The following is a 25,831-nucleotide window of genomic DNA, read 5'->3' on the forward strand; positions in this document are numbered from 1 at the left end:
AAGTACATACCGCGACGATTCCCGGGGACAAGTGCCCGAAGTTCCTTACACATTACTTGCCATGAGGTCTAGGCACTGCGCAGAAGTAAAAAAAGCCGGACGCACTGAACTCATACCAACTAGCCCACCACCAAGCGCTATTTAATTACAACACTTCTGCAATGTTATTTTAGATCTACTGTACAAATATGCACATGTCGTTTGCTGGGAGCACGTTTACAGTTTATGTAGCAACCCTGTACAACGCCAGCATGAGCCCTCAAGGAAAATAAGTCATGATGATGACGAGGATGTTTACGGTAGCACCTTTTTTCGCTCCCCCAGTGGAAAAATAGTTCCGACGCCACTGATGGTTTGTCCTCTTGCTACAGCGCGCTTCCCTGACGAGATAGCCTGCCAGCGGCCGCTGGCCTAGAGGGTGCTCATGTATTGTGGACAATCAATATTCGACAGTAATGCTTGAGACTTGCCTTCCTCAGATGTAAGCTATGTGACTGAGATGTGACGTACCGTTAGTCGTCAGCTAGACGTAAGTATGGTCCTTTTTGGTGCCATTTTGGTGCTTTGTGGTTTTGGTACGACGCTTTTTGGTGCCGTAGCCACGGAAACGATCTGTGGTCAGCCACATAGTCCGCAGCTTCGTCGATCGCTGAGGGAAATAATCGTTCTCTCTCTTGACTTGTTGAAAACAGGAGGCGCACGCCCTATTGTGGCACTTGTGCTGTTACGGCGCGAGGCGCGCGCTCCTTTGCGTCGGGGTGCTTCTCGCGCTCTCCAGCCTCCTCTCCGGTTGGACCCACCTGCACCTTTATTAATCTTTTTAAGGTGGCAGACAGCCGGACAGGAAGACGGCTCTACCCGAAAAGAACATTCAGTGACACCCAGAGGCTTAGAGACGCTTTGCGCACGCAATGTGCACACACCACCTGCACATACAACGCTCTGTTGTTTTAAAAACACGTTTAGCAGAGGCTCCGGAGCGAGGGGGACAGAGCGAATACAGTCACTAAATAGGGGTGCAGAGTATCGAATTCCTTTTCCGCGCCGCAGCCGCCGTTCGGTGTCCGCGATTGGGCCGGCCGTGTCACGTGGTTTCTCCTTCCAAGAACGCATTGCCCATGTTGAGTCACCTCCATGCAAAACGGGTTTCCTGGATTGCGAGCTGGCTCGACTGTGCGTTGTTCTCCACCAGAGAGGGGGAGGAGATTGGCGTCCCGTTGCTAGGCGACGCAGCCGCGCCTGACTCAAGATGGCGGGCTCGCTCGCCGGCGTGGCTCAGTGTCGCTACTCCGCTCCCGATTTAGTGACTCTGAGAGTGGACGGAGTGCTCCCATTTTGTGCCTTCAGCAAGCTTATGTGGTGGAGCTCTGTTTTAAGGCGGTGCATCACCACCGACGCTCTATGGGAATCCCCATACATTTTTCAACTCTCGTAACGCCGCGAAAATTTGGTTGATCTCCGTGCAACTGCTTTTAAATGGAAAAGGATGCTTAGATCTAGTGCCTGATCGAAGCAGATTTTGCGTTTTAGACACAGAAATTTTTATATCGTCGTCGAAAGGTTTGGGAAAAGCTGTATTTCGAGGTTCCGCTCGCTTACAAAATAGAGCCGCCCAAAATCGAAAATCTGGCTCGATCACGCACTAGAAAAACATATCGAGAACCAGTACCAACAAAAAGATTTCATCTATGTTAAGCCGTTGACTCGGCACACGAGTTTTTGTCAGGTATGGTCATCCGTGGAGTACGTCCCTTCAGAATGGGAAGAGCAGTGCCGCCATCTATCATCGAGTGTGTCGTCACAAGCAACAACAATTTGACCGGTGGAAATGATATACCGCTGCACGTGGCCGGAAGACGACGAGGCCGACGTTGACCATGACGCGGGAGCACGAGCACGGGCAGCGTAGCCCAGCCCCAAATTTTGTTTATTGTTTGTTCAATGATGCTCATTTTCTCGGGGAACAGTAGATGAAACTTAAATTTGTCTTGGAATTCCCAGTCGCAGCCACAGAAATGTGGAAGAATCATGCTTGTAAAAAAAAAAAAAAAAAAAAATAGTGGCGCTGGATAGGTTATACAGTGAAATCTTCTTTTACACTGGATGCCGGAAACCTGGTAGCTCTTTTAGCACTCATCCAGTAGGATGTCAACGGGAAGGGGGGTCTATTGTTTCATGGGACAACTTTAAAATAGTTATTTGAACCGCACTGGGTGTTCCCCAGTTCCATGACGTGGTTAGGAGCGCGGATCAAGTGCGGTCCCCTAGACTCTAAGCATTGGGAATTTCGGGCGGCGGATGGAGCTGGTTGTGGCAGATTTCAGACACGTCCATATCGTTTAGTGTACAATAAGGTACAGCGGACAATTTGATCGGCAAGTGTGCATATATGCTTCGGCTGAGAAAAGTTGTTTAGGATCGAAGTTGAATCACAATGGAAGCTGAAATGGAATCGGAGCACTTGGGACCCAGGTCGAAGTACGGTTAATAAATGGATAGAAATGTTGGCTCCCTCAGATTGGGAAATGAATATCAGCGTTACGACGTCATGAGTGAGCACTGGGATGGCAGAAGCGTCAAAAAACGGCGGCACGGCAAGTCCACAGTGCAGTCTTCCTCACGCCGTTACACAATGAGGGCATCAGGGCGGACACTGACGAACGTGAGCATATGATGCCAGTAATACCTAGTGGTACCTCAGAAAGTTATACATGTGTAGTTGCTCGCACGATGAAGCAAAGATTACAACACCTGGATGCTCACATGCGGATCAGTAGCTTCAAGGCGCTCGGAATCTATCACCCATTCAGTTGTGCACATGAGGACATGGAAGTCGTTTCTGAACGCAGAAAAGGACTGCGCAGTGAACTAACACGGCAGTGCAAAATGTGCACACTAAAGGGTGTTGCTGACACTGAGGTTCCACCAAGCATCGGACAAGATCATATGGACGTGAACACCGCTGTAGTTTTGGGAGTCCTCTCTAGTGGAAGGGCATATTGAGCCGATGATCAGTTATGTGCCGCACTAAGCATGCCGTGTATGGTGACCGGAACATTCGCGAAATATCAGGACCAACTGGCGGACGGTAGCAAGCGTACAGGACAGAGTCACGTTCCGGAACTGAGGAAGTGCGGTCTGTGGAAGTGCGCGCATGTCTACTGGTACCAGATCCACGGCCAACTCCACGTATAACCAACTAGCAGTACCTCCTCTTCGTTGTAGGTACTGGACGACGCCTTTCGGAACCAGAAAAGGGCGGTGTACCTTGCGCGAGTTTATAACGACTACCTCCTGCCAGAGCCTGTTGACCCTCGCTATCCTCGAAACATGCGAATTAGGGCTCCCGATTACAGAAGGAAGTACGCTAAGCCAGAAGGATTGTAATCAGTGTACCGTGTACCTTTTGCTAATCGAGACAAGCTCATGTGATGTCGGCAGCCTCGACGAGAAAGAAAGCTAAAGTGGATTTCTGGAAGTTCCTGCGTGGATAGGCAAGGTGACACTCACAATGACAATTTGTTATGAAATGTTGTCACTCCGAGATCCGCGAGCTGAAAGTCATCTGCAGCCGAATGGGACGTCAAAGACCCAGTTCACGGCTTGCTGATCTGTACATGGGCGAAGTCTGGGGCCGTGGTTAGTGACGACCAGGATGAGCACAACAGACCCGGATTATATACTCGACCAAACTGGAAACCTCCATTCGCACTTTACATTCCAAGCAGCTGTATGGTCCACGCACACACATTTTTCTCCTCTACCCTGCTTTTCTTCTTCTCTTTTGCCTTTCTCCTCCTCCTCCACTGATGTCCAATGATATGGGAAATGCTATGCAGCCTCTTTGCAGTTTTATTTCATTTCCATTGACTGTGCAAGTAAATGAAGCGTTTTGCACCACCACACGTGGTCTGAAATTTGCAATCCCAGGGTGACAGGAAATAAAGAAAACAGGTTGCGGATTCGTTTCGCAATTTCCGAGTAATGTCGGTAGGATATAACATGTCGACACAAACTTGTTTCAACCGCGTCCTCTCCAACTTAGTTTTTTTGTGTTACGAGGGATTTCGTTTAGTATATGCGCAAGCCTTGCAGAAATCACACGAAACGACTGATGACCAACCCTTCGCCCGACAACAGCACAGCACGGAACAGCAACAGATCAACGAAGAAGTTCAGGAGACAGCCTGTGCGCATTCAAAAGCCGCGCCACTAATTGTTCCGTCTGGCTGAGCGCGATATGCGTGTTTACAGTATTGAACTTGGCATGGGTGAGCACGAGCGGTCATATGTTTGCACAAGATTTCGCTTGACCCGTCGCGCGCCAAGAGAAAACAAAAATAACACAAAAAGAAGACGTTACATCAGCGGTACTGCATTTCCAAGCAAGCGCCAAAATGTTGTGAAGCGGTGACTGCGCAAACCATTTCGCTCGCTGCGCCATCCCTCGACTGTAGCCGACGAAGTGCCGGTAAGAGTGCCGTATCATTTTGTGCAGTGCATGGCTGACTCTGAACCTGTTATGTGATACATTTCTGTTTGCAGAGTGTCAGTCGATTGTCAAAGGTATCATTCGTTCTGTACGTACGAAAATTGGATTTTTGGTCCCTTCTTTCGTGACGAAGCCGGCGACCCACAGGAAGAAGCATGTGATCATGGCGTAGAAGCAAATGAGCAGCAGAACGTACAAACTGTCCTGCACACGTGCTACGTTTCCCACACCAGTGGACAGCCCTACGATGATCACTGCCAGCACCTGGAAAGGTACGAGACAAGTTTTAAACATATTCTGCACGTTAGATATAGTAGAGGCGGAAAGCTCCAAGGTTTATTTTGTTTTACTAATTTACTAACTAACTATAGTAGAGTGCGGTAGCCATGTTCGACTAGCATTCACTGTACCAGCACGCCGGCCTTCTTCACGAGTGCCAGAGTCTCCTTTTTTTATTTTTTCTCCCACACACTAAATTGTTGGCGAGGGTAGGCAGCAGAAGTGGCAAGCTCTCACTACCAGAAGCATTCTAAACACACTACAAACTTCGCACTCTAGAAACAGCACTTGACCACAACACGATCAAGGCCGATCACTGCACGGAATGACACCACTTCTGACTTGTGGGCAAAGTAGGGCGTACGCTTTTTCTGTGACCGTTAAAGAGGCACTAAAGTGCAAAAATTTCAGGAATGAAAGATGCCGTTACGTTGACAACAATACAAAAGATTTGAGCAAAAGGTCCTCCTCAAAAGATTTTATCAATCATCGCGGGAGATCGTTTGGGAAGACCAATGACAGGCCGCTCCGCATTGCCGCGCTTTTTGAGAACGAAAGAAGAGGGAAAACGTGAATTCAGTTTCGTTCGCGCATAAATCACGAACGACGCAACGCATGAATGACGCTCTTTTTGTAGCGCTGTCAAGATAACGGCATCTTTCATACCGCGAAGACACGCCCCATATTCAGGAGAGGCAACGGTACACTCTTAAAAATGAACTTCACCGCATAGCACGCTCCTAGCCAACCATTATCTCGAATGATATCGTTATCTGCCCTGATTTGTTGAAAACGGGGGGCGTACGCCATTTCTGTGACAATTATGAACAGCATAAGTGTCACAGAAATGGCGTACGCCCCCCGTTTTCAACAAATCAGGGCAGATAACGATATCATTCGAGATAATGGTTGGCTAGGAGCGTGCCATGCGGTGAAGTTCATTTTTAAGAGTGTATCATTAAGATTGACTTAAAAATGACCTTCACCACATTGCACGCTCCTAGCCAACCATCGTCCCGAGTGGCATCTTCCACTGACTTTTTTAAAGAGGGGGGCGTACGCCATTTTTGTGGCATTATACAGCTCATAATTGCCACAAAAATGGCGTACGCCCCTCGTTTTTGGTAAAATCAAGGGAGGGAACGTTGTGCTATGCGGCGAATCCCTGTTTTTAGAGTGTGAGAACGTGGAGAAGGAATGTGGTGAAGTTCCATTTTTGGGGTGTACGACCGCAGCACACTCGTATGAACAGTGGGACAACGTGTAAGGCCTAGTTGCAGTATATGATAGTGTTTGCCAACGTGTTGTCATCTTCTAGGTCTTGGCTCCACTTGTTACGCATGAAGCAGAGTCCCACTACAATGTATTTCCAACCCTGTGATTCATGGCGCATCTTTTGCTCGTACGCGTGCTCTTAGAACAGTACTTCACCGCATAACACAGAAGCGTGTCCACGCATGTCTTCAGACACGGTGGGGACATTTCGAACGTTCCATATACAGGACAGCTGTAACGTGCTTCGTGACATCTTTTTTGAGAAAATTCTGATTTCATAAACACAAACATCAGATTCAAAACCGAATCTCAAATGCAGATATGAGCAATGATGCACATTACATGCAGATATGTACAGAATGCTAAAATGCATTCAATGCTTAAGATGAGCTGTGTACAATGTAATACGTATAACACTATGCATGGATATTAATATTATCACCGCACTCATAGTGTGTACTACTAGCAACTTAACAGCGGCAGTGATTTCTACATATAACGATGTACGACGACGATAATGTCTGATACTGAGTCTACTGTTGACCATCGACGTTAATGAACTAAATACACAACACAATCTAGTCTGGCACAATTGCACAATTGCTCACCGGACAATTGCTCACCACAGAACCGCTGAAGCCGGACAATTGCTCACCGCCTCTTTCACCGCACTTATATGTAATTTTATTTCGCGTTTTTATGTGATGTGATTTTATTTATCGTTTATGGTGCTCATATACTTGACTTTTTATGTTAGCTGAACTTGGGTGTACCTCGAAATAAAGTGATCGAAATCCCCATTGCGAAATAAACTACTGTAAACAAATGTTATCTGGCTATACAATGCACAGTCGCGCGCGAGAAACTGCCAACAGCGAACAGACTAACCTGAACATAGCGGTGCAAACACTGAACTTGGACCAACCTAATAATAAACTAACCACCGTGCTGTTCAGTAGTCTCCGCCCTGCTAAGCCTAATGGGCGCTAAAATGTGGCTTTCGTTCGCTAAACCGACTTGGACATGCATATATAGAAAATTCGTGAATTTTAGTGGTTAAATAATGATGTGATTTTAAATCTTCCCCGTCTCGTGTCTTGGAAGATCCTGGTGACGCAGCATGAGCGTAGCGAGAGCACACACACACACATAAATGGGATGATGATGTGGTGGGTCATTCTCCGCCGTTATGGTGGTACACTGGCCCCATTGCGCTTGTGAAGGGGATGAGAAAGTGATGATGATGATGGAAAGGTGTCCTATTAGAGTCCGTCCATTAGTCCAGTGCTGGAGAGGAACTCAGCAACAGCTCGTAGGCCTTGCATCAGATATGAGGGGTCCGACCATAGCCCGAGAATTTTGGTTAAGTCGAACTGGCGTTGATCGACGCGTTGGAGAGCAGTTTCCGTAAGGGCGCGCTCGCGATCGTACTGTCCGCAGACCAGGAGGACGTGATGGAGGTCACCGCGCACACCACACGTGGAACAGAGGCTGGACGCGACGACACCGAGGAGGTGTTTGAAAGCCGGTGTAAAAGCCACATTAAGTCTCATGCGGTGGAAGACTGTGGTAAATGAACGCGGCATTCGGCGGGGGAGAGTAAGGGACAATGTAGGGTCAACGGAGTAAAGCAGAAAGTGGGTGGTGATGTCACGTTGCCATTGAGACTGCATCATGGGACCAGTGAGACTTGAGACGAGGTAACGGCGACCCCCCCCCCCCCTCCCCCCCCCCGAGACAAGATGATGGGGACACTTCGGGTGTACTGGTGCGCGCCTGCGGCTGTTCTATCTGCGACCGAGAGGGGGACAAGGTCACTTGGGAAAATTCAGCACTCTTTATCCATAGGTCGTGATTTTTTTCTCAGAGTCATCATAATATGAACCTGTGAACACCCGCACAGTCCGCAGCGTCCGTCTCCACGGAAGGAGGTGATGTGGTTGCACGCGTTGTCCCCCTGGAAGCACTTTGCTGCCCCCCCCCCCCCCCCCCACCGTGGGAAATAATCCTCTAGGAACGCCCCATGGACGCAGGTCCTGACAAAGACGCTTCAGGTGTGCCCTTCAAGTGGACAACCTCTCGCCTTACCCTCTTCACTGGTGGATTTCCTAGATGTATTTGAAGCAACTTACAAAGCTAAAAAAGAAGTTCAGCTAACATAAAAAAGTCAAGCGCCATAAACGCGAAATAAAATCACAACACAAGTGTGGCGAAAGAGGCGGTGAGCAATTGTCCGGCCTCAGCAGTTTTTGGTGAGCAATTGTCCGGTGAGCAGTTGTCCGGTGAGCAATTGTCCGCGCCCCGCTGATGACACCGAATGACATAATGTCAAAACTGGCATTCAAGGTGCGCTTTGAAAACGCACGTAACAACGTAATGCGCACCGTAGTGAAACAAGACCAAAACGTCACGAGAACAGGAAACATTACTTAAAATGGCAGATTGGGCCAGTTGGTACATGATCTAGGTATGGAACTATATAGGAGCAAAACACAAGGACAGGAGAACGTACACCACACAGCTCCACTAAGAACTGCTTATTGAAAATTCGTCCCACAGTGCAAGTCTAATAAAAACAGGTTAAACAACACACAACGACGACGTATATGGAAGATGGGAAATACGCCCCCCCCCCCCCCCCCGGTGGTATATGTAGATATTCTTTCATGCTTTTACTCTGTCCCCAAGCAGCACAATGCACTGAAAGTCGAGTACAATAGGGGTGGACGGGTAGGTGGTAGGCCTTGAACAGACTCGTGAAACTAAAGAGCATTGATAAGACACATACCGTCCACCCCTATTGCACTCGACTTTCGGTACATCGTGCTGCTTGGGTCCACAAGATACCTTATCTCTTCAATGGTTAGAGAAACAGAAGGTTCACTAATACATTCTGTAGCGTGTTTCTTTATCACTTACGTGTTGATAAAGAAACACGGAAAAGAGTGTATTAGTGAATTCCTTCTTTTGCTCTAACATTTGAAGAGATAAGGTATCTTGAGGTTAGAGTAAAAGCATAAAATAGTGTCTACATACCATCGGGGGCGTATTTCCCATCTTCCATATACGTCATCGTTTTATGTTGTTTTTTATTAGACCTGGAAAAAAACGGAACCCGAGAAAGGGACAGAGGAGGGACGACACGACACGTTCTCGAGATCAGCTGTACCAGCTGGCCTGCACCCTTGCCCTTTTGCCGTTGTTATTAGACATGCCCTGGGGGACGAATTTTCATTAAACAGTTGTTAGTGGAGTTGTGTGGTGTGCCATTCTCGTGTCCTTCTGTTTTGCTCCTAGTCCCATACCTAAAACGGGAGACAAGTTGTTACCAGCCCAGTCACTATCGCCTTCCGCCATGCTCGAAAGCTGGCGTGGTTCATGACTATAGGGAGCGGATTTCCAGGCATATGCCTTTTCGTTGGGAGTCGTACAGATGATGCCTTTCGATGTTCTAAGCACGAATCAGGTCGAAAGCATGACCTACTATATAGTGTTAGCATATAGTAGGTCGTGGTCGAAAGGGACCCATTAGTACCCGAATGTTAGTGCCTTTATTTTTATTAAATTTTTTGCGATTAGTGCCTTTTTTAAAAATGGGCGCCGATAAGTGCCCAAATGGGCCCTTTACTTGCTGTTTGGTGTTTATTTCATAGTTTTTGTAACGAAAAACGAGGGCACGCTTCGCCGTGCTACATCACAGAATGCAAGTGTCTCCCCATGTGGCAGAAAGCATATTATTTCCCGCCTGTATTCCTTGTACCCGGTGCAACACTACGTCTGCCCTTGCAGCTGTGCTTGGTGACCAGGGCTGTATAAGCTACTCACAAAAGTGTAATTAACTTACAGATACGTGTCTCTAAAAGTAACGGATTTACAGGAAAAGTTACCTAGATTGAAGCACGCCTCAGTTAGAGTTACTCGTGCAATGTTATTGAGTTACTTCTGAGTTACTTCCAGTTACTCATTTTGAAGATGACCATACGTAAAACTTTGACACAGAGTCTATCATACGTAATACTTGTTGAAACCAAACTTCTGAAACAACCCACAACAACGGGCTTGGCAGTCAAGCTGGTAATGCTGATAAATTAACACCAGGAATATTTTAAAAGGTATCATTGGAATTAATTTGTAACGTTCCACCCCAGGACATAACACCCGCATGGAAATTTGACTGAAGAAGTAACTTTCCTCAGAGTACAAGTTACTCAAAAAAGTAATTAAGTTACAGTTATGGATACGTGTTTCAGTAAGTAGTTGGTTACCGTAATTAGTTACACAAAAAAGAATTACTTACAGTAACTCAAGCACATTTTATGAGTTACTTTACAGCTCTGGTGACAACGCTCCTTCTGTTCCCGACGATATCCCTCACGAGTACCCGTGTTGGTATCGGCATGCATTGTCAAATCGGTCGACGTCGTGAGGTCGTTTTAGGAATGTAGGACAATTCGCAGTGACAGACGACAGAATTTCACCCCAGAACCAGGGGTCGGCAGTAATAGCAATACTTTGTATTATAATACTATTAAGTATTTGTATTATTTATTATAATACTCATTTTTGAAATGTATGTATTAGTATTTGTATTATAATACACAAATCTATGTATTGCATGTATTATAGTACTTTTGAATGTGTAATACTTTCCCAGAGGTCGTAGGTCTGACCTGCTAAATGTCACCAGTTTTTTTCGTGTCCGACAATCATTTGGACATAAACAAAGCCCCTATTATTCCCCTGCCCCAAATTACCTCGGGGCCAGACCCCCCTGACCCCCCTGACCTCGGGGCCAGAGGTTACTGGAGGCTTCCTCGCATTCCTTCTAGTTCGTATGAAAGAGTGCGTCCAGACCGTTTTGAACGGCCCACATTTTATCGTCCAGCATGGACGAATTCAAGACTCTGCCACAATGAGAGCAAGCTGTTCACTGTGATCGAATTGATCAGAGCTATCTCATCATATTCGGAAAGGCCATGCCGTATAGAGGACTACCCCTTTGAGAACATGCTAAAAATGTGAGCATCTGAAATAAAATGTCATTGGAGAATGACTGTCTCGGTAAGTAACGCGCAAATTGTATATATTTCTTCTTTTATTTTCCTTTCTTTCTCCCCAAGTTACGTATCAGTGTATTACTAGTATTACTCGTGTAATACACAGAAGTATTAGCACGGAGTATTATAATACCTCAGAACTAGAGTGTTACGTAATAGTATTGTAATACCGATTTCTAGGAAGTATGATGTACTATAGCATCATAATGCAAAATATGAGTATTACTGCCTACCCCTGCCCAGTACAAGTTGAAATGGTGTTGTTTTATACTGTCTTCGCGCTTTCAGTAAGAAGATGCGTGCAAGGTGCTCTGAGTTCAATTCCAAAATAAAGATCGCCATGCGATCAGAGCGGTTCTGTGGACGCCGAAATCTCCATAATATTTTTCTTCCTATTTCTCTCGCTGGCTCTGTGGAATCTTTGCAGTGCAACCGAAGAATGATATCAAATATTATAGTAGAAACTTTTTTTTTTCTGACCAGCAATTCTCACCAAAGTTCACGCGATAGACTGGTATGTTACCCTAAAGCATAGAAATCTTAAGGAGAGATAAGACTTCTATGCCCTAAAGCAACCAATGCTGGCGGCATCGCTCGTAGCGCCGGTATTGCAATATTGATCGTGCCTATTCCGAGAAAATTCATGCCGTTTTAGGCCTTCCGTAGTGCCTTTTTAGGCGCCTTAAACGCGTGTTTCTAGTGCCTTAAAGTCCGCTCCCTATTCATGACACATGTCTGTTAGAGATCCATTGTAAGGCGCGTTATCAGGCGTGTTTTTGTATAATGCGCGCTGTGACTCCAAGGCCTAAAGATAAAGGCCAGAGCAGAGGAGACAATACATGTATTTGCTCCCTCTTATGTGAAGGTTGTCCTTGGACTGCAAATAAATACGTGTCTTTACTGATGTATAGGTTTAGCTCTCGATGTGTACATCGCGTGAAAATAAACATGCCGCATGCACCGAATTTTCTTGGTGACCACCATTTTCTCACCATTTTCTTGCTGACAAAACGGCTTAAATGCAGGCAACTTGGTGGACTATATCCACGGTTGGGGAAGCCTGAGCTTGGACACATAAAAGGACACCTACAGCTCAAAATCTAGTTTCTTGGTTCCTATACATCGGCATGTTGGCCTATTTTCGAGTTGTATAACGCAGCATATAGGATTCTTGCAAAATCTTCCTCACGAACAGTCGTTTTGAGTCTGTTTTGCTGTTCCTTCCGTGTTTTCCGATTCCCTAGTCTGTGTCCCTGCGCTTATTCCTGGCTTAATTAATAATTCCTAGCTTATTCCTGGCGCTTAACACTGGCCGTTTGTAGGTAAAAACACATTTCCGAGACAGGTGGGAGGAAGAGGAGCTCAAACTAACTACGCTAGCTGAGTTGGCAGCAATTTGGACGGATAATTTACCATATCCACATTCTCTCCTCCGATGTATACCTTCTCACTCACACATGGTAATATGTTCTCACCTGGATGCAGCATCTCGTATAACAATGGAAATGGTAGTGTAGTATTACACGTAAGGTTTGTCTGCCTGTATGTGTGGCGATATATTGCACGTGACGCAGGGTAGTACTGCGGATAATTTCGACCACCTGAGGAACTTTTGACGTGTGCCAGAAATGTCTGACACACGGTGCTGGAAGCAACGTATACCTCCCCCACATTGCTACCGTCCTCTGTAGCGTCCTCGATCTTGAGCTCAGCAAGCGAACACATTACCGACTGAGCTACCGAGGCCGGCCATAATACAATTGGTGTCAAGACAAACAAATAAGCGAGGTGCGCGTCACGCGTGGGACATACAACGTTTCTTCTTTTGTTATATTCAGGTCTGTTTTCGTCTACAAAGATGGCGGTGGCCCCGGATAAAAGGCTGCTACTCTGCAGCTTGAGAAAACCCGGGGTCTGCACCTCGCGTTTAAAGCACCAGAGCTGTAAATGAAGAAAGAAAGCTGACGAAACAAGTCGAGGAGCGTCAGCAGCAGGTGTCACATTATTGAGTTTGAGTTATTAATTTCGGGTGTGTCCTCAAGCTTGCCTCCGAATAGGCGCCTACCCTACACCTACAGAGGTATAGCTGATGGAAATACCTGGATTGACCTTGTGTGAAATTGGGGAGCACATACACAAATAATGAAAAGGGGGAGGAATTAGGCCGTGGAAAGACTCAATCGCACATGGTGGTAACAAATCACTTAGTATCAGTCGGCAATCAATGGCACCATTCAATATTAGCATCAGACAGATGCTTCCTATAGCTTGTGTTACTTGAGAAAGAATTCATGAGACTACTACAGTGTAAATTGAAGTGCAAGAGACCGGTGATTATGCATGGTGAGGTTCGATTCCTCACAGCCACGCCTTGCGCCGAAAGAGTTATATTCCTGTAAAGCCGTTTTTTTTTTTTTTTTTTTGTTGTTGTTATTCGTTTATTTTAACAAGAATGACGCTAGTATCGGCGTGTTGTGTGTCAAATGAGGAGCATGACATTTCCTTTGCGTTAATTGCTGGAGATATCTTCCCGCCTGATAGTCTTCATTCCTTTGTCCCACAGCGCCGTTCCTTCGTCAATACCGTGCAACCGTATACAGGGTGTCCCAGAAAACGTGCCATTGAATTATAATAAAAAAAACTACACCACCTAGAGTCATGCGGTCAACGGCATTTGTTCTTACTGGGTTTTTGCCACCTCCTCATGTGAATGTCGTGTAACGTAAGCTTAATTATGTAAATTTTTGCGAGCTTAAGTTGGAAATTTGCCTAGCAAAGGTCACTTTTTTACCCCACCAATGCGAAGAGCATGTCTAATTTAGCCAAATTAATGATAATTGACAGGGATATTCAGGAGCTATCCCATCGGGAAAAATAGCCGAACATCATGCTCTACGGAGGTCGCACAGAATAGCGCACGATGAATTTTTCAGCGCAATCTTTGTCAGTCCGACAAAAGGAGGTTGGAAACCCAGCCCTCCCCGACATCGTAGAAAGAGATAAAACATGCACGGCTTATCACGTCCGACTTTCGCTGGGATAATGCTTTCCCTCTCCCAATTTTAGGAACTGTTACTTTTTCTACTATCACTCTGTGGGCTGGCTTCGGAACCTCCTATCGTCGCACTGAGAGCGATTGCGCTCAAAAAGTCATCGCGCGCTATGGTCCGGTGCTCCGAAAAGCATGATATTCGGCTATTTTTTCCGATGGGATAGCTCGTGAATATCACTGTGAATTATCATGAATTTGAGTGAATTCGGCACGCTGTTCATATTGGTGGGGTAAAAAAGTGACCTTTACTTGGCAAATTTCCGAGTTCAGTTCGCAAATATTTACATAATTAAACTTTGAGTACATGACATACACATTAGGAGGTGGCAAAAACCTAATAAGAACAAATGCTGTTTACCGCATGATTCTAGGTGGCGTAGTTTTTTTATTATAATTCGGTGACACGTTTTCTGGGACACCCTGTATATTTCTACACACACTGAAAGCAGGACTTCCGCCAGACACTCCAACTTCATGCGTTGCAGGTAACAAGGAGCAGTGAAACTGACACACGTTCTGTGCAGAAAGTAATATAATTGTGTAGCTTCAAACTGCCAATTCACAGCCAGATCCATACACTGTTAGACGTGTAATCTCAGATAATTTTGATCTCAATTTCTTTCATTTTTTATTTTTTTCTCTTAAAATGTATAACCTGAGTCCTTATACTCTGACGTCACACTTTTCATCCCAGTTCCACTTATAGTATCCTAGAACATTGAAATTGAAAATTACCGGCAACACTGTGTTGAAGTTGCTATCAACTGCGGATTGCTCGTCAAGCACTGCGGTAGAACTACATTGCATGCGCGCAGCACAGGGTCTAAAGCGAATGAAGCTGCCACTGAGGAGAGGTAAGGAGGGCGAACTCTGACACGAACGAAAGACGGAAAGATGTGACCTAAAATGCCGGATGCCCCGAGCCGCAAGCGCGGACCCGTCTCTAGGAAGTCCCCACAGCTCGGGCGCTGTACTTTATATCCCTGATAGTGGCTTTCAGCAAGCCCTCTCTTACCCGATGCCCTCTTTGGAAGCAGAAATCATCGGCGTCCTGTCGGCTCTACAGCACTTGCTCGGCCTGCTGGCTGCGCAGTGGGTTTTTCTGACTGACAGTAAGGCTTCACTGGATCTGCTGCTCTCTTTTCGCCCCAGCGCATAATGCACTCTCCACGCGCTCATACTGCAAGCTTTCACACAACTCGCGGCTACTGGCCATTCTGTGACGCTTCAGTGGATCCCGGGACACGTAGGCCTTCTTGGTAACACCGCGCAGACACAATGGCGAGACTCGTAACATCTACCCAGAGCTCTCTCTGCTACCCCTCTACCCCTAACGACCTCTGCCTGTTCCTTGCACATTCGCCGGTGGCGCTGTGTCCGTACCCGGCAGTTCCGAGCGGACTCTGCCTGATATGATCATTTCTTACGTCTCCTTGACCCCCCGCAGGACTTTACTATTGCGTGCCTTTGCAATAGAGCTGAAGAGTCACGCCTCCATCGTCATCGAATGAATGTTGCACGCACACCCTCACTCCTGTATAAAATGCGCCAGACGAACTCCCCCAATTGCACAACTTGTTGCGTGGAAGCCGACATTGAGCTCTACCTATTATTCTACAACCGGTATCTCAAAGACTCATCTTCCAATGCCACTTGCGACAACTATCCTAACATCTCTTTAGCCACCCTACTCGGCCCGGTCCTGCACAACCAGGGGGCGGTTACGACTACCCTCTTGAGCTTTCTTCGTGCCACCGGCCTCTTGGCCAGCCTCTAAGGGCCCCTTTTGTGTGTCTGTGGTTTTTGTTTTGTTTCTCTTCTTTTTTTTTTTTTGTAAAGGAATAGCAAGTCGGCCTACGCCTGACTAACCTTTCCTCCCTTTCTTTTTCAATAAACATACCCCCCTCCCCCTGTCAACGACTACGGAGGAGGAGAACGCGCATGCAGGCTCCCTATTTCACCACAATTTTGGGTGCTCTGTCTGGGTTAATGGTGCTCTGCCACGTGTTGTGGTGGGTTTGCAAGCAATAATCTGTTAAACTACGCTGTGCAGTCAACATGAATTGTCTGTCTGCAAGGCAAGAAGAACACCAACTCACTTCGCTCGGACTAAATCAGTACGCACTTCAAATATTACCCCATCACAAGCATGCACTACAAGGAAGGTGCACGCGGCGCTTGGGTTGTGGTCGTGTTATCACGAACACAATACAAGGACCGCAGCGTATCTATACACACTTTGCATGTTGAAGTGTCACAGTGATAAAATATTTCGTAATAGTTTACAACATATACACATACAATATATGTACCACGAAACGGCAATGATGTGGTTGCGCGAGACATGTATACACGACATAACAATCTTTTTGCCACGAACATGCAAATCAACTAGGTACACCGCTCCTCATTCGTGTCACCATCCCTCAATTCCCACAGAGGTATTACTTCTTCACGGATAGAACTCTGTTATTATAGCATATCCAACAGAACAACGAGCATTCTTGCCGATTTCCGCCCTGCGTATTGCCCAAGAAACCTCTAGCAACAAGGCCATGGTTCTCAAAAATTTTTGCGGCCCTCTTGGCGCAATGAAAATAGTCGCTGGGACAAAGCCCGCTAGTTTAAAGTAGAGAGTTAGTTGTAGTAGGAAAACAATGCTTTTAGAGAGGTTCCCAGACACAATTTTTGCTTCAAAATCATTGCCTTGGAATGCGCCCGTGTGTGAAAATCCGGTGGTCATAACACAGGAACAGAAATAGGATGCTGAATCCGTTCGATAGGAGGATTGACTGCTGAATAGGATTCCCGTACAAAATAAAAAGACATTATTGAAAGTTTTTTCTTCTTTTCTATTTTTATTTTTTGTTTTTTTTTTGCATTTATGCGTAGCTTTACGGAAAATATTCGAGGTATTCAGAACCGTTTCACAACATCACAATTTCGTGGACATAATTTCAGATTTAGCTGGAGATTATGTAAACTGAGTGGCGCGGGACAACCCTGCGCTATTGGATCGTGCCTGGAAACGACAGGTCATTCAAAGTTTTACACGAATAATGAATGCACAACCTTGATATTACTGTGGAGCTATAAGGATGTAATGGTATCTTACCACTTCAACAGCCAGGAGGATTCCAAGTCTGGACTTTGCAAAGGCCACATTCACCTTCATCTCGAGCAGCGGATTCCTGGTAGTCTGTGGGTCTGGACGTGCCTCCTCAGCCATTCCGAACAGCTGTTACTATATTACGACTCCGGAGCGATGCAGCTACCGTTATGAAACCTATAGGAGCTTGTGACTCAAACCACTCGCCGCCAGTAGGTCGTGGACATGATTACTGATACAGGCTCCCAAGGACTGTGGCACGATAACGCGATACCGGCCAGGTACTTGACGCATGTACGGTATCAAGAGCGAGTTCGTTAGTCGAACACGGTGATGTACAGTTCAATTGATGATTTGCTCTTAAAGAATGGCAGTTGACGAATAGGCACAAGGAGTTGTGCATTTTGCTTTTGTTTTTTTTTTTTTTTTTTTTTGCATTGCATTTGCAGCTTTTGTGTTTTAGTTCCAGTCGGTCAATATAAGAAATTGAATCAACATCGTTCGCGGTTCTTTTATTGGTTAATTGAGGACCTGGAATTCAGGATATGGTGTTTGATTACATCCAGTGTTGTACCCGTTACCGAAATATGGTATCGCGATACCGATATCGATACTTCGTTTTTAAAGAAACGAAGTACCGCTACCGATATTAAAACAAGTAACGTGATACTTTGCCCAATACTTTTGTTGGAAATACGAAAAAGATGCAACATCGAAGGGGCTCGAGACTACCATCTCCATTTTTTTTCTTTTAAAATCAATCAATCATGCAATATCGAAGTCTCGTGAACGTGAACACACCATTTGTGTAATAGCAAATTAGGTGAAGGCAGTTTTGCAGCAAAAGGACAGCATATTTATTATGTAGCTCGGACACTTTTCTTGACTTTTATGAATAGCATAGTTCTCAAAGCTTTATTCTGTCATCCTTAGCAGGCCGCGGTCTCTCCGGCAAACTGACAGAGGCCGATATGACAATTACGTTAGTGTCAGTGCACGTTAGTCATAAAGACCGTGGAGTCGAATGACCAAGGGAACCTATCGGAAGTTAACAGTAGCACAGTATATATATGTGAGCTTGACTCAGTGCGACACACCAGCTTAGCAGTGGAATCCAGAGCGCACTGTCAGGAACTTGACCTCTGTTTGTTGACCTGAACTTTTTTGGGCCCAGCGTGGTTATTCCCTCCATGTTCGAAGAAAAAAAATTAATATGCGTTTGGCATAATTCCCGTTACGGAGGACGTAGGCTTCTTGCCGACCGCTAACAACAACAACAGATAAATTAATGATGATGAATGGGGAAATCCGGCACATGAGGTGCGGCCCACTACCCCAAGGCACAATGGGTATAGGATGAGATGTGTCCTGGTGATGAGGTGATGAACGACGCTGAATAGGGGTTGATAGTCAGTGGAGTCAGTGAGACGTCGACAGAACGCTAGGCAAAAACACAACAAACAAAAACACACAGCACACAGGTACGCAGGTACATCATAGGGTAGAGAGGAGACCGGTGTCCCGGAGAAAAATTTGGAAGTACTCAAGAGCTTGACGATGGTCGATCTGGTTAGACCAAGGGCCGAGGATGGTTGTCAATGTGAATGGTGCAGCCGCGATCGATTGCAGGCGACACTGCAGAGCTGCCCTTTGGGAGGTGTAAAGATGGCAATCGAGAAGCACATGCCTAGTATCCCCCAAAACAGCACAGCGAGAGCAGAGCATATAGAGCCGGAGCGGCCTATCAGATGCTTGAAATGGGGGGTGAATGCAACCCAGAGACGAAGCCTGTGCACAAGCGATGCAAAGTGGCGAGGCACACGAGATGGCATGGTGAAGAAAACGTCAGGGCCCACTTCACGCATAAGAACCCTTGATGGAACGCCACGGGACCATTGCGCTTGTGCGGGAGTCCTCACCACATCATTGAGGAATGTTCGCCTGTCGCCTTTGGGGACGGTAATCCGCACGCTTGATCGGGAATGATACGCAGCTGCTGCAGCCCCGTCAGCCTCTTCATTGCCGCGGATGCTGCAGTGTGCAGGAACCCCCTGGAAGTAGATAGAGTACCCGCTCATGTCAAGACGGTTTAGTTCCTCTAGTATTTCCACAACCACTGGCGCCAGTGATCCACGAATACCCATGTTCGCTATACACTGAAGAGCTGCCTTGGAGTCGCAGTGTATAACCCAGCTGCTGATATCGGCGGCTGGAATGTGTTTGAGGGAGAACAAAATGTCATGCAACTCTGCAGACGTGGATGAGGTGCGGTGCGAGAGACGGTATGCGTGGCACGACGACACAGTCGGGATTGTAAACGCAGCAGTGGAGCAGTCGGAGTTGGTCGACCCATCTCTGAATACTGCAGTATGCGAAGGATAACGGCACTGCATCATGTCTAGCGCAAGTTGTTTCAACACGGGTGCTGCAACGTGATCCTTCTTGTTCTTAAGCCAAGGAATGGTAGTAGAGATTGAAGGTATCGAAAAAACCCACAGAGGGGACCTGGGGACGATTCATCTGCCAACAAAGACCGGTAGCCTCGGGTGTACAGAAGCGATGCAGCGAGAAATGTTGCTCCACCTCCGCCTTTTGAGCTTCGAAACCAACGGGTGACGGCGGTGTTCCGCGACGAGGCGTAGATAATGGCGCACAGTTTCTCTGAGACATAAGACCTCTACTGACAGCTCTCGGGCCTCTGCCACCACCATTCGCGCCGAGCGCTACGCGGAGTGACAATGAATAAGAGATATGGTCGGTGAAGAAAGGGTAGTGCACTAAAAAAGTATCGGCATCGGTAACGATACGGAGATCGCGTTACCATAAATTTGTAACGGAAACACTTTTCCGATACCGTTACAATTTGTTTTTTTTTTTGTGTGTGTTTTTTTCATGTATCGCGATCCGCACTTCGATACCGGAAAAAGTATTGATTACAGTAACGGCGTTACTTGTAACGGGGTTACGTACAACACCGATTACATCTGGTTCATACAGGGTTCACGTCGGATTCATATTCATATCATCTATGACGAGTGCGGAAGAGACGCGCTGTCCTTCCGTGTAGCCTTTTGTTTTGGTTCATCACGTTTCGAGTTAGAATCAGTTCTGTGCATCGTCTGTGGCTCGTGTCCGTTAATGCCTAGAAGAAACCTTGCAGTGGTACACATTTCCACAGCTGGGCGTCCTCACTCATGAGGACCCTCATGAAGACGCCTCACCCTCACCTCATCGTCGTGAGGTGAGGGTGAGTGAGGCCAGACCATGCTGAATGTTCCTCACGAGGACCGTCGTGAGGCATTGTCCTTCATGAGACCCACCGTGAGGGCCCCCATGAGGCCAGTCGTCGTCAGGCCATCAATACGTGAGGGTACAACGTATTCCGTGAGGAGCCTCATAGGTGAGGCCCTTTGCGAGGAACTTCACGGATGAGGCCATGAGGCCTTTCGTAAGGGACCTCACGGATGAGGTGATGGGTTCTTGCTCCTCTTTGCTGATGCCAAACACTAACGTTAAACCTCACTGTGACAGTAACAACTGTTACCGAATTTATCCAAGCACTGCACGAAACCCTATAAATAGTTTAATGCCGCGCAGTAACATTGGTACCAGCTACTGACACAGTAGTTCAACGCCGATGTGTCATGTGAACATGACGGAAAGTTCTTTTGAGGCTGATGTGCCTACTAGTGACTTGAAGACACGTCAGGCCGTAACGGTATTCACGAGGCGAGGGTTCGTGAGGATGAGGGGTCGTGAGGCCATGAGGGCCCTCATGAGGTGAGGACACGTTAGGATGAGGACTCGTGAGGCCATGTGGGTCCTCAATAGGCGAAAGTACGTGAGGCGCCGTGAGGACATGAGGGCCCTCATGAGATGAGGACACGTGAGGATGAGGACCTCATGAGGTGAAGATACATGAGGCCATAAGGGATGTGAATAGCCTCATGAGGTGAAGGTATGTGAGGGTGAGGATGGTGAGGCCTCTCGGGATCCCGATGCCCTGAGGTGAGGTTTGTGAAGGCAAAATTTAAAATGGATTGTGAGGGTGAGTGTGACTGAGGTTTAGTTACTGGTGAGGAAAATTTGGTGAGGGTGAGTGAGGCCAAGAAAGTCTGTGCTTCGTGAGGTGAGGATGAGTGCGGCCGCGGGAAAATGCCCACCTATGCACATTTCACCCCTCTCTTCGTCCCGGTTTGTTCCTGCTGCTTAAGAGGGCCAACCGTTGCACAGAATGATACCGTTGTCATTCCTGATTTGTGGAAGGCGAGGGGAGTGCGCCTTTTTGTGACAATTAACATAACGGCATACGTGTCACAAAAAGGCGCACGCCTCCCGTTTTTAACTAATCAGGGGGAGAACGATGTTATTCAGGACGATGGTTGGCTGGCTAGATACGTTGTTAATCGGTGACGGTGCCAAAGTGAACCGGGTTCGAATCCGGGCACCAGCAGCGCTGTCTGCACATATGTCGGCACAGTTCCCTGTGAAGTCAGCCAAGGACGCACGATACCCCCCCCCCCCCCCTGCGATTGTCGTGACGTTGCCGTCCTGAGCGTGGCCGACTATACGACAACTTGTTCCATCATTACCGCCACCAGCAGCACCTGTCCTAAGGGTGTGCCATATGACTGCACGCTCAAATAATGCGTGACATAGTTGAAGGTTCAGCAAAGTAGGAGGAAGCAAGCGAGCTGGTGTAATGAATTTGTAGGTACCATTTCCTTGAGTATGAGGAGAAGACAAGAGAGGCCCTTCGAGTCTTCCCCTCATGTTACCTGGAATGGAAATGTTGCCCGTAAGTACTATATAGTTGAAGAACCAGGCAGGTTGCTGCACACATACAGGGTGTTTCACAAAACGTGTCATTCGGGCTTTATAAAAAACCGGGGCGACGGAAAAATACGGGGTAAACGGCATTTGTGTGGCAACTAAATTTGCCACCTTGCAAAAATATTTTCATTTGATTTTAATTGAAAGAAATTGACTTTTTTTAAATGAACTCCAAAATTTCCCAAGTCAACCTAACGTGTTTTTTTTTACAGAATTAGAGAACCCGTAGCGAACATAGTCAGATCCACCAAGAAATCCGCTCGATATTGCAAATGGAACTGCCCAGAAAAAGTCCCGAAGTTGAGGCTTCAAAGTTTCGGGTATTCAACGGCGCACCAAATCAGTCGCAAAGATGCGCGGATAGGAGGACATGCTCCTGCCCCCATGAAAGATAGAAGGTCGAAAAAAAAGAGGGCGGAAAAAAGAGGCGGGATCCTTTTTTTTTTTTTTTGCCGCTTATCAACGTATGGTGGAATGTCACCCGCCTTGTTATCGGCGCGTCTTGCACTCTAAAAACAGAACTTCACCACATAGCACGCTCTGGCCAACCATTGCGAAGAATGATAGGGTTATCGTTTCTGATTCGAAGACAGAGGGGGCGTACGCCTTTTTGTGGCAATTTTCATATATCCAAATTGTCACAAAAAGGCGTATGCCCTCTCTCTCTTCGAATCAGAAACGATAACCATATCATTCGGCAATGGTTGGCGCACAGCGTGCTATGCGGTCAAGTTCTGTTTTTAGAGCCTATCCTGCCATTACCCCCCCCCCCCCCTCTGTTTTTAGAGTGTGTGTGCTGCACGCCGGTCCGGCGATAAATTGTTCTAGCTTCATGGGCGCAGGAGCATGTCCTCCTCTCCGCGCATCTTTTGGTGCGCCGTAGAATACCCAAAACTTTGAAGCCTCAATTTCGGGACTTTTTGGGGGCAGTTCCACTTGCATCATCGAGCGGATTTCTTGGTGGATCTGACTATGTTCGCTACGGGTTCTCTAATTCTGTAAAAAAAAAAACATTCTGTAAAAAAAAACACTTCGCACTTATTTTACTTGCGTCGCTTTTTCAAGAACAAGGTCTCTTCCTAATTTTGAGAAGTACATGCGGCTCGTATACAGGGTGTTTCAAAAAACATGTCATTCGGACTTTATAAAAAAACGGGGCGACGGAAAAATACGGGGTAAAGGCACTTGTGTGGCAACTGAATTTGCCATCTTGCAAAAATATTTTCATCTGATTTTAATTAAAGTAAATGGAATTTCTTTAATTGAATTCCAAAATTTCCCAAGTCAACCTAGCGTTTTTTTTTTTTTGTTTTTTTTTACAGAATTAGAGAGCCCGTAGCGAACTTAGTCAGATCCACCAAGAAATCCGCTGATTGGTTATGCGACTTGTTCTGGAGTTCCAAGTGCCGCCATGTGTCAATCACCTACCCAACTGCCTTTACGGGAGGGGGCGCTACCAGTACTCCGAAACTTTAGTGCCCGGGGCCTATACTTCCAACCAAAAGTTTCACAACTGCTGTGCCTCATCCATGCAGCAGCGCAAGCAGTACAAGGTTGTCTGTGGCCATGGCCTAAATGACGCAATTCCATTCAAACTTACCGCTACGTAGCATGGTAAAATCAGTCTCCATGGTTATGGCAGGATACTGTGCAACGCATCAATGGACTCTACCTTATCACTAAGGCAATGAAGAACACAATACATGCTGTGAAGAGGACAAAGCAAACCTTTGGCACTTGAATGTCATCATCGTCGATAAAATACTACGCGTACCTTCTCATGCAGGATCATTTCCGGAGGTACGACGAGACGTACGGCGTCTCTTTTCTTGCTTGCCTTGAGGAATGTGTGTACACAACGAGCATACGTTATCACGGTAACCCAACACTTGAGGTGCTTCAGCAAACAATACAGAAATATCTCTTCACGGCAACATGGAGCCAGCGGCGATGAGTGAAATTTCGATTGCTATAACCGTTACAAGCACACCGTCAGTGTGCTTGTAACGGTTATAGCAATCGAAATTTCATATGATGTATCACAGTGCTTAGTGCGGCCTTTCACCGTGGCAGGTTGCACATGCGCTGATGATTCGTTGATGTATGCCCCGTCACTCGCGTGACGGTGCAACATTGACTGACATTGGCTGATTATCTGAATCGCGAACTGTGCAAAGATACGCACTTTCCCGCACTCACCGCCGTATTCTTGAACGAGCCTCGACTCGAAACTCGACTCCAGCTGCTCGTCGAGGCCGGTTTTGCGCTTCATAAATCGACCTTGACTCGAAACGCCCCTCGAGTGGAGGAATTCCTCCGTGCATTCCTCGAAAATCTCGAAGTAGCATCGGTGCTACCTCGAGAACGCTCCTCAACTCGAGTTTGGCTGGTGTCATGGCGGAAGACAGGTCGTTCGCTGCGTCCATCGACTGCGTTTTGTGCCACGATGGCATTTAACTTTGTGCTGACAACATTACCACTGAGCGACAACGTTCAATAAGGGGCCATCAAACTCCTTTTGACCATTTTGATGATCACGAGTTCTTCATATGGTATACGGTACCGCTTCATTAAGAAAACCGTACGAAGCCTTTTGGATACATTGCCAGAGGAGGAAAATGTGTGCAATTGTGGGCTGCCTCTACCTCCTGTGCTACAGCTGCCCGTCGACATGTGATTTTATGGCGTTAGGACTTTTCGAACTGCCACGGGAGACATTGTGAATGTGTCAGAAACGACGGTGTGCCGCGTTGTGGAAAAAATCCCACACCTTCTCGCCAGCACACTTTTCAGGACAAGGTGTAATGAATTTTCCTTCTGTCGCGCTATTTAGCACAAAGAAGGTGTGTTTGAAGGATGTTTTCACGCAAAAAGTGGTGCAAAAAAAGAAACAGTGCATTGACTGGACATCTAAAAAAATAAACATCTGATCTGCCTCCTCAATGTTTTTCCGTAATCTTTATACTGCATCAAGCTGGCCCAACCCTGCTCCAGCTATCACCGAAACGGCTCAACAAATCTTCCATTCATGTTTTTTTTTCTCGTTTTCTTTTTTTTTGCAGTTGTTGTTCCAATAGTACGAATTCCGTTTGTTGGGTGGGATAACAGGCTCCACCGTTTAGGCAGAGCGCGATTGAGGGCCATAAAAGTTGGTACGACATGCTCGCGGTGACCCCCAAGAATGGTCTCCACGATTCTTTGCTCGGGATGTTGTTGTAAAATCTGTTTTGTTTGTTTGATTGTTTATAGCTACCCTCAAGGCGTTGGGTAAACGTACCCATCCGCTAACAAACAGTCATTCACGCCACATATTGTAACATAATAGAAGAGTGACAAGCAGTGACATCATCTTTCATATTATTTGATACGATGTGACCATGCCATTAAGCTAGCTGGTGCCGTTGTGGTTGTAATTGCCAGACCAGAAAACTAGGAAACCTATCAGTCTGTTTGCCTGTTCGAAACACCTGCACCCTTCTTCAAACACTTGCAGACCTTTGTGTTTGTATTTGTAATGCACGTTGGTCGAAATAAAGTAAAGAATTACATTTATTTTTCGTGCCATAAATGTGTTTTAAGCACGATAGTTAACATTTTCGAGTGGTCCCGAAAGACGGCTGGGGACGAGACTACAGCTTTATTCGAGGACGGTTTCTCGAGGAGCGCCTTGGCGGAGGAATCCCCGAAGCGGGTTCATGAAACGCATGGGCTCTTCGAGTGGAGCAGCGCCACTT

General features: G+C 46.6%; 1 protein-coding gene across 1 annotated transcript in view; it reads right to left on the reverse strand.

The window, feature by feature from the left end:
• LOC135378320 (uncharacterized) overlaps nucleotides 1-17,486 on the reverse strand; it is a 51,457-nt gene extending 33,971 nt beyond the window's left edge. Inside the window, exons 1-2 of the mRNA XM_064611323.1 lie at nucleotides 17,271-17,486; nucleotides 4,589-4,756 (exon numbers count right to left, since the gene is read on the reverse strand). Coding sequence (XP_064467393.1) covers nucleotides 4,589-4,756; nucleotides 17,271-17,384 — 282 coding nt within the window. The 5' untranslated portion in view covers nucleotides 17,385-17,486. The remainder of the gene's footprint in view (nucleotides 1-4,588; nucleotides 4,757-17,270) is intronic.
• Nucleotides 17,487-25,831: the final 8,345 nt, after the last annotated feature.

Source organism: Ornithodoros turicata, chromosome 1 (genome assembly GCF_037126465.1).
Source record: "Ornithodoros turicata isolate Travis chromosome 1, ASM3712646v1, whole genome shotgun sequence".
In the NCBI taxonomy this organism is placed as follows: domain Eukaryota; kingdom Metazoa; phylum Arthropoda; class Arachnida; order Ixodida; family Argasidae; genus Ornithodoros; species Ornithodoros turicata.